This window comes from Bos indicus, chromosome 7, assembly GCF_029378745.1.
Source record: "Bos indicus isolate NIAB-ARS_2022 breed Sahiwal x Tharparkar chromosome 7, NIAB-ARS_B.indTharparkar_mat_pri_1.0, whole genome shotgun sequence".
NCBI lineage: Eukaryota > Metazoa > Chordata > Mammalia > Artiodactyla > Bovidae > Bos > Bos indicus.
In genome coordinates this window covers 49,278,337-49,288,293 of record NC_091766.1, presented here as the reverse complement: position 1 = coordinate 49,288,293, position 9,957 = coordinate 49,278,337, and the positions used below count along the sequence as shown (strand labels likewise).

Here is a 9,957-nt window from a genome sequence, read left to right as displayed (position 1 = left end):
TGGTGTGTTCTTAGAGTATGTGAGTGGGTGTGTGAAACTTCTGATTTGTTCTGCATGTTCTGCATCTCATTTATAGAATGAGATTGTTAGAGGGGGAAAGTAGTCTTATATGAACTGTTTTACTACAGGTCAGAGTTTATAATATTTAAAAGTATTGCATTATGCAGTCAGGACTGTCTTACTCAGCTTTTCTTGAATGGGAAAACTTAAGGTTTTCAGTATTCTGTTCATGGCATTGTTTAAAGAAGATTAAAGCATGAATACAGATATCATTTTTATCCTCAGCATTTATTCTATTTATTACTGTCTTTGCAGGTGGTATTTCTTTTATTTAGTTTCAGCTGCACTGGGTCATTGTTGCTTTGTGTGGGTTTTCTCTAGTTGCAGAGAGTGGGGGCTTCTCATTTTGGTGGCTTCACCTTGTTCTAGGTGTGTGGGCTTCAGTAGTTGTGGCTTGAGGGTTCCAGAGCACAGGTTCAGTAGTTGTGGCGCACAAGCTCAATTGCTTCTTGGCATGTGGGATCTTCCTGGACCCAGGGGTCAAATCTGTGTCCCCTGCACTGGCAGGTGGATTTTTATCCACTGTGCCTCCAGGGAAGTCCTGTAGGTGGTATTTCTTGAATAGTATATTGTTATTTCCTTTCTATATATTTCTATGTGTAGGGTTCTTGTATAGAATTCATAACACTATTTGAAGATTTAACTCAGTAATCAAATTTATCACCTGAGTTTATTCCAACTTTTGTTGCTAAATAAAAATTAGATCAGTGAAATGAAGTATTTGTGAGCTTTTTATTAAAAACAGTTGGAGATTCATAGGGTATATCTAGTATTTTGAGCATTATTGAGAAAGATACGGAACTTTATGATTGGAAATCAGATCTTTTTTTGGCTTAAATAAAAATATAAAGCTGGTTAGAATGCTAAGGACATAGAAAATATACATCTTTGTGAGTGATAGAAAGTTCAGTTAATCCAGGAGTTAGGAAACTTTAATTACAGTATATTCCCAAAGCGATATACAAACGTGTATGTGATCTAAGCAATGGAGTCCTAAAAGTTGGAGAAGTTTGTGGAGGAGGGGGTCCATTAAAGGACACAGATTTTGGGTTGGTAGAGAATGTGATTCATAAGCTTAAGCAAGCTAAGGTAGAGGCATCTGCGGTGGGAACAATAAGAAGACTAATTAAGGATTGTATTAAGGAATAGTGAATTACAGGAACTAGGATAAAGGGACAAAATTGGGCTTTATTTATAGAGGACTTTGACAGACTGAGAAATTTATATTTGAGGTATCTATTGTAAAGCATTAAATAGGGAGACTGTATTTGTTCAGAGCAGGTTGGATTAAAAATAGAGAAACTGACCAGGAGGCTATTACATTTATTCAGGAATAAAGGATGGGCAGTGAGAAAAATTACTGTGGAAGAAAATTGGGAAGTGGACTTGTTTAATGAATGTGAGAGAAGAAAGACTCAAAACAGGACTAAGAAAATAGTGATGGTAGGCATAAGGAATTTAGGGACAGCAAATGGTTTGGGGGGGGGGGGGGGCTTCCTTGATAGCTCAGTTGGTAGAGAATCTGCCTGCAATATAGGAGACCCCGGTTCGATTCCTGGGTCTGGAAGATCCCCTGGAGAAAGAGATAGGCTACCCACTCCAGTATACTGGCCCAGAGAATTCATGGACTGTATAGTCCATGGGCTCACAAAGAGTCAGACACGATTGAATGACTCACTTTCAAATGGTTTGTGAGATGTTCATAAAAGTGATTTTAGTGTTTTAGAAGAGTTGAAGGAGATGGTAGGGCACCTGAAGGGAATCGGCCTTTGGGTACATGGAGAAATGAGGCAAGAATGCATATAAAAAGTAAAAGTGGAGAGATTTGGAAGCCATCTTAATAAAGATGAAAGTTGAAACCTCAAAATAGCTACATTTTTTCTTTTTTTTTTTAAAGACACAGTAAGGAAGCAGAGGCCCAAACAAGAACATAGAAAGTTGTAAAGTGAGAGGACAAAGTGGTAAGAAAACCAGGAGTGCAGTGTAATGAAAGCAAGGAAAGATATTTTAAAAACTTGATGTTGCAGTTCTCTTTCTGAGAAGTGAAAGCTGACTATCACTAGAAGGATGCTGCAGGTAATTGTAAAACATGCTTTGAGGATTTAATGTTTGATAGGTTAAAAATGTCTGTATGCTGGGGAAAATAATCCATGTGCATCTAATTTGTTCCCTTGCAATTGAGTTTAAGGGTGATTTGGGATAGAGGAGTTCAGCTAGCTATGCTCCAGTTTTTTCTCTTCTTTCAGAGTATGAGGAAGTCTAAGAACAAATACTTATTGGGTAATATTTCTATTGTACTGTTTGACATAGGGCTTTTTCTTTATTCCCAATAACAGATCACTTTTTCTCCTGATGTCTCCCTTCAGTTAGATATTACTCTTCCTAATGATGAGTAGAAAAAAATTTCTGACCCATTACCTTTCTACCAAAGTTGGGAGATGGAAATGCCATAGAAGTATTGATTTGAGTGTATGTAATGCATTTTTTTTTTCTGTGTATTTATTTACAGATGGGGCATGACTGGGGTTGGTTGGATTCTGAACAAGACTATCCCAATGACTCTGAGTTGAGCAATGACTGCAGGTCCCTCTTCAGCTCATGGGACTCCAGTTTTGATCTTGATGTGGGCAGCTGGAGGGAAACTGAGGAGCCAGGGGCTGAGGAACTAGAGGAAAGCAGCCCAGGGAGAGAAGCTAGTGAGCTGCTTGTGAGGGACGGAGGCAGTGAGGAATCTCAGGAAGAGGCAGAGCAAGTCAGCCGCCAGAACCTCCTCTTTCTCTCTGAGGTAATGGGGAGCTCATTACCATTAGGAAGCTCAACTTCCTAAGAGAATGCTTACCTATACATATTTCTACCACTCTGTATATTGTTTACTAAAATATAAGGTCTACATTGGCAGGAATTGAGTTGATTGCTGTGTCTCCTGCACTTGGTGCTGATACAAAACATGTCCCAGATACGTACTTTTTGACTGAATGTTTTAAGAGCCCATTCATTACGAGTCTGAATCATAGGAATTTCTGTATGTAGGACTGTCTTAGGAGGATCCTTGCAATTCATTCTTTCATACTTATGTGAGGTGACACTTGCCCAGACTGCCCTGTAAGTTTATAATGTTAAGACTTCTGGGCAGTATTTTGCAGTGTTTTTATTTCTCTGGTTAAGGGCTGAGGACCAGAAATAAACAGAACTGGACAGAGAGTTTATGTGGCAACTATACACATTCAGGAGAACCTAGGTCAAAATCAGTAAAAATCCAGTTTGTGGCAGAGTTTTCAGCAGTTTTTTAGATAGTCATTACCAGTTGATTAGAGTTGACACTTGAGATGGAAAATTAGAACTTAAGCTTCTTGAGGCAAGAATCATGTCTATCTTGTTTACTGTTAAGTCCCTACCAACTAGCCCAGTGCCTATGTATGTAAGATATTTGATAAATTTAAAAAGACTGAATGAATCAATTAACCCTACCATTTCAGACTTAGTCATAGTGGCAGTGTAATGATGTGGCATTATTAATATGTAGATGAGCATTTCCACTGATGTTCTTATACATCTAACAGTAAACTATGGTTGCAGGTAGCTTATTTAATGGAGCCGTTGTGCATTAGCAGCAAAGAATCAAGTGAAGGCTGCTGCCCTTCATCTGGTACCAAACAAGAGGCAAGGGAAATTGAAGCTACTGAAGGAGAGGGGGAGCCCTACAGAGAACCTGAAGAACTATCAGCCAAGGAAGACCCCTCAGTCACTGAGAAGTCATCACTGGGAGAAAATGGAAGGCCAGAGGTGACTCCACCTCCCTCAGATATTTTGGCACTTCAGGAACAACCCATAGAGAGCAAAGAGGTATAAGTGAATAGCTTAAACCAGCTGTCTGATGGGTTCTGTGCACAGACAGGCAGAGCAGAATGGTTAGAGCACATAGGCTGACTCCAGAGTTCAATTACTTGAGAATTAAATCGTGGTTTTAGCATCAGCTGTGTAGGCTTAGGCATGTTAGTGAATATTTTAGAGCCTCAGTTTTCTCTGCTGAAATGAAGTAATAGTGTTCTGTCTCAGGTGTGCTGTGAGAATTTGATGAATAATTCATGTGCAGTACTTAGCACAGTACCTGGCTCGTAGTAAGCTGTCAGTAAAATTTAGAATGCCATTATCATTAATATAATCTGACCAGCTAGAGTGGTTAGCTCCAGGGCAACAAGTAATGATGGTTTTAAAAGAAAACAGCATCTATCTAGATGAGTATATTGCCTTTTCATTTCTTGGGGGGCTATAGAGTCAGAGTTCTCCAAGAGTTCTCCATTGCATTAGGTCTAGCTAAACCACCTTTTTCTAACTGATTCTATAACTTTATTTACCTGACCTCTTCTTACCTTAAGATGAGCCTTCTTTTACCCCATGTAAGAAAAATTACCTAGAAGATAGTAAACACCTTTCTAAACTTTCCTTTATTTCTTGGCATTCCCAGGGGGGAGTTCAGCAAGAATCCAAAGAGGAGGACCAGGGTGAAGGGTATGTGTCAGAAATGGAGGACCAGCGTTCTTCAGGCGACTGTGATAATGGCTGCAGCACCCAGGAGACTCCTCTGGTGGATATCCTTGTCAGTCGTGCTACCTCCTCAAAGCTGTAAGTATAGATTTTTATCCAAGATTGTTAGGATTCATACTTTTACTTGTGTTTATGCCTATTTGAATTTGTTGCCATGAGCTTGATTACTTTTGTAATTTGAAAAATAGAGTTGGAAAACACTAGAAATAGAATTAAATACAATTCTACTATATAAGTAGTAGCCTCTATGCTTTACACTTATAAAACAGGACTTTTTCATCAACATTAAGGATCTCTTTCATAAGTAACGCTTGTCTCCGTTTATTCAGGAAATATTGATGAGTCAGTTTGTCACTCAAGTCTAATATATAAACTGTACTTTTAAAAATACTAAAACATCTCCTATTAACTTGAAGTTAAAAATTATTTCTAAGATATTATGTCCCTTGTTACTTTTTTCACAGGTCTTGGGAAATTGTTTATAATTTTTTTTAGCATAAATAACTCTAAGGCCACAGAGCACATTTTAGAATGTTAATTTTTTTTCAGTAAAGTGAATTTCTTTTTAAATCAGAAAAACAAGGTATTTCTAGTTTTGATAACAAATAGTTCCTCTTCTGGGCCTAGTCTGGTGTCTATGTATTGAGAGAAGACAGCACGAACTGTTTTTTTTTCTTCACTACATCCTAGATCCATCCACATTATCTGTGGTAAGGCAAACCAATAATTATTTTAGCCTAAGGTCTACCACTGAACCATGCATATATATTTTTGTAAATAGTAGATTTCAAATTTATTGCCTTCTCCGTGTTACACAAATAGAATACAGCTAAAAACCTAGCTTGTTGAAGAATTACTTCCTTTGCTTTTCTATAATTGCCTTTTTAAGTATGACCAGATGGCATATGATGACTATCCCCCAAATAGGAAATGGCTTAATCTGGGACATTTTTTCTCATGACATGTCAGCCTCTTGAAATGCAGACTCCACACTCATATCTTAGAATTTAGGTTAAACATGAAATCTTTATTGGAAAGCAGTAGATATTAGTAATTGAGTCTGCTTGACCAGATAGCTTAAGGGAAAACAGGTATTTGAGTTCGGTGTTATCATTATGGAAGCTTAAAACTACTTTGGAAGATAGACATTCCCTTGGTCCCTCTCTTCTGGCTTCTTCCTTAGTCTGTACTGACTCTCGGGGTAAAGTAGAACTTTTGGAGTACCGCTGTTAAGTCTGCAGGTCCTTTTTACTCCCTCAATTTTACTTGTAGTTGCTTTGGCGTGCATTCCCAAATAGATGGAAATAAAGGTAAGCAAGGGGTTGTTTCTTAAAGTATTGCAAAGGTGATTGATTATGAAGTTATCAAACTTATCGCAGTACATTTTACATAATGGAAACTTAATATCTCTTTTGTGGATATATGAACAAAATTGTATCAGAACTAGAGACCTATTGTTTATTCTCGCTGACTGACCAGAAACAAAGGAAGAGGTTTGCTTTGGGCTTTAAATGTCTTGTTCTTGTAGGGTTCTGGACTTAAGAATAAATTGATTTTTGTGGTATGTAATTTAGATGCAAGTGAGATATTGCATCATGAAAATGAATTGTTATATGGAGTTGTTCAAACTGGAGAAAGATGAAATATGAGTTGTGTTCAAATGGATTCACATAATATGGTACATAAAGCAAAACGAGGGTGTAAAACCTTAGTGTGAAGAGGGTCTGTTTAGAGAGAATAAGGCAGTGTATTAAGTATGAAGTGTAACGTAATATTTAACTTTGGAGTAAATAGAAAACTTGCAAATTGGGAAAACTATAAAATGAAATAAAACGTTGAGCAGTTGTACTTCTAAAGAAAAAGTAAATAAATTAGGCAGTTTATCCCAGAGAAGGAAGGACCATGAGGAGAAATGAATTTGTCTTGGTATTTTAAAGGTTACTATACGGAAGAGAATGAAAAAGAAAAATATTTAAATTGTATAGCATTCAGGTGAAGTTTGAGAGAATTCCTTGGGATATGAAACCAAGTTTCCCCCTGCCCCCTCTGGAAACATGGGAGAAATACTTATTGATGTGGCATATTTCTGTATAAAAAGAGGACCAGATTCATTTATCAGATATTCATTTGAGCACTTAATATGTGGCAGGAACTTGGGAGACATCAGTAAACAAAGACTACTCTAATAGACGAGTTGTTTAGAGTCATAGGTGCTGAAGTGCAAGATTGCAAAAGGCACAGGCAGTTGCTTGTAAGAATGTTACAACTTCATTTGATAATAGTGATCAGTAGAGAATACTTACAGTCTAGGGTCCTTTATGGAAGCCTTAAATATGTTTTCATTCCTGTGATGTTATTTCCTTCAGATGTTAGCTAGGGGCACTGTGTGTTGGGGAAAACTCACTGCTCATCTAGGGGAACAGAATACCATATGTGAAATTACTGTTTCTTTTCTGTCCTGTTTTATCCTGTAGGTCTGATCTATGCCATGGTGATCCTATTCAGGATCAATTGCTATTTAAGAAGACTCTCCTGCCAGTCTGGAAGATGATAGCCAGTCACAGGTAGGACTCCAAGCCCCTCTGGAAATTCACAGCTACTCTTATTTAGGGTGACTTTCTAGAGTTTCTTCATTCTCTCTGGATTTGTCCTTTATCAGGTTCAGCAGTCCGTTTCTGAAGCCTGTGTCAGAAAGGCAGGCCCCAGGATACAAGGATGTGGTGAAAAGGTCAGTGGAAAAGGGGTCAAGAAAGGTTGGTTGCTTTTATATCTGTCTTTTCATACTTTATTTTGCATCTGTTAGATTATTTCCTTATTTAATTTACATTACTTAAGCTCGAGATATATTTTATAGCTGAATAAGTTCATAAAGTTATGATAAGCTCAGTCCTTATTTGAGAATGTAAGGAACAACAGGATAAAGAGGCTTTTTTTCATTATTGACTTTTCAGTAATATGATCCATTTGTTATAATCTTACATTAGCCTTTGGTAGTTTTTGACACTTATTTTGGAGGAAAACTTTGAAAGGAAAACTGTATTCCTTCAGCAGGTATAAGTTTGCAAGGCAAAGATGGTAATCCAAATGGATTTTACAAACACTGGTTGATTCCAGTATTTTGGAGTTTTATATCATAGTTCATCTAAAGTGCTATCATAAACTGGTGTGTCAATGTATAAAAGATCATAAAAGAACCTTTGGAGACAGACTCCTTAATTCTGTAGATGGGAAAACTAAGACTCAGAGGTGATCATAACTTGTCTGTGATCAAAAGTGAATAGCAGAGCTAAAACTAAACTGGAGTCTTACCTACCTCCCAGTTCAGTCCTCTTTCTACTCTGCTGTGTCTTCTCTTATACATCCACTCTCCATTATGTCCCGTTATATAATATTTATCTTAATATTCATTTTGTCTTCATGAAAGAAGAAAAACTCTGAGATTTTGATTATATAGTAAAAACTGTTGATTAAATACCTAGTGTATGACTAAAACCGTCAGTAACTCCCATGTGACAAATTGGAGCTTTTTACAACTTTGATACCACCAACTGTAAAATGTAATGGCTGGTCCTATGTGCTCTGGAGTCAGGCTACTTCTGAATTAGAATCTAAGCTGTGTGACTTTGGGCAGTACCTAACGTCTTTAGATCTCAATTTTCTCATTGCCAGTTGTGATCATGGTGCTTACCATATAAAGGTTTATTGAGAGGATCAAGTGAGTTAACACAGAAAATACCTAGCATAGCACTTGACTTATTGTAAGCAGTCGTTATGTTAGCTGCTATTGCTATTTTATATCTAATGGGGATTGTTATCTTTACTACTGTTTTCATTAAGAGCTGGTTAGTTTTTCAAGAAAGCATGTTAGGTCACCACATGTTCCACATGAAGGTTTGATTTCCTCTGGTTTCTCTTGGCCACCTGTAGACCCATGGACTTAACTAGCCTGAAAAGGAATCTGTCCAAGGGACGGATTCGCACCATGGCTCAGTTCCAGCGGGACCTGATGCTGATGTTCCAAAATGCTGTGATGTACAATGACTCTGATCATCATGTATACCATATGGCTGTGGAGATGCAGCGAGAAGTCTTGGAGCAGATTCAGGTACTGTAGGTAGAGAGCTGCAAGAAAAAGGAGTGTAGTTTCTAGAATCTGATTTTAGAAAGTCTTGTGAGAATAAGGGTGATGTTGAAGTGACCTTGTACTCCCAGAGTTTATGTTTAGAGGTAATTCAAGGCCCTGAAGGGTTGACATTGTAACTGCTCCTCTGTGGAACCAGCTTTAATAGATGGTGAAGTAAAATACTCTAGGAAGGCAGGCAGCAGTAAAGAGCTCTTAGAGACTTGGGGATAGATAAGTAATGGGTGCATCAAAGGGTTGACATTGTAACTGCTCCTCTGTGGAACCAGCTTTAATAGATGGTGAAGTAAAATACTCTAGGAAGGCAGGCAGCAGTAAAGAGCTCTTAGAGACTTGGGGATAGATAAGTAATGGGTGCATCTACTTCCAGAGTCTCAAGTCAGAGGGCTAAACATGAATACCTGAGGCTGGAGTCACTGTCCATTTTTTGATGCTATATTGGTATTAATTTTATGTCCACAGTGTCCCATCTTTAGGAGATAAGATATGGTAGCCAGAAGACATTTGAGGGTTTCTTTTTTGGGCAGTGTCTTATTGATACTTTAAAGAAAAAAACATGGTTGAATCTCTGCAAAGAAATAAATAAAATTGCATTCAAACCTCCATAAAGATTCATAGCTGCTATCTGCCTTGACCCTGTAGGTGCTGAGTATTTGGTTAGACAAAAGAAGAGACTTAAATAGTCTGGAATGAAAACTAACCAACCCTATGGATGATGGAAAACCTGCTTTGCTAACTTGGAGCTGCTTTCCTGAACTTTTCTGGATTTTGGACCTTTCATTGAGACTCTGACTTATTGAAGATCCCAATACTTGTTTACCATTTTTCTGTTGTCTTTTCTAATAAGAATTATACCTTAACTTACAACCAAAGAGTTAAAGGTGCTTGTGGACATGATATAAAGAAAACACAGAAAACTGAGATTTGGGGTTATGCCATAATATGTTGCCCACATCTTTGTTCCGTAAGGTTAATTTAGAGATAAATAGATTAAACCTCTTTTACTGCTCTTTAAATAAATGTTATTTCACAAGTCAAAAATTACCTTTTAATGATTAAGAAGCTGGGAGTAGAGGGGATAACATTGTCTGGTGAAATATGGAAGGTATCTGACATGGATTTTCTTACATACAATGGAAGGTTTTGGGGGTAGGATGAGGGAGAGCACCAATGATTTATCTCATCATTTGTAAAGTGGAGATTAATAAAAG

At 37.6% G+C, this 9,957-nt stretch overlaps 1 protein-coding gene across 2 annotated transcripts; it reads left to right on the top strand.

The window, feature by feature from the left end:
- Positions 1-129: 129 nt before the first annotated feature.
- Positions 130-9,956, top strand: LOC109562058 (bromodomain-containing protein 8-like). Of its 2 annotated transcripts, none has more exons than XM_070793659.1 (7): positions 130-2,845; positions 3,637-3,843; positions 4,526-4,683; positions 7,080-7,169; positions 7,265-7,333; positions 8,533-8,710; positions 9,389-9,956. In XM_070793659.1, the coding sequence occupies exons 1-7, from the start codon at positions 2,537-2,539 to the stop codon at positions 9,437-9,439; spliced, it is 1,062 nt and encodes a 353-aa protein (XP_070649760.1). In that variant the 5' UTR covers positions 130-2,536; the 3' UTR covers positions 9,440-9,956. The 2 variants fall into 2 exon arrangements, with proteins under 2 accessions (XP_070649760.1, XP_070649759.1); XM_070793658.1 differs by having other exon boundaries at positions 3,637-3,903.
- The last annotated feature ends 1 nt before the right edge of the window (position 9,957 follows it).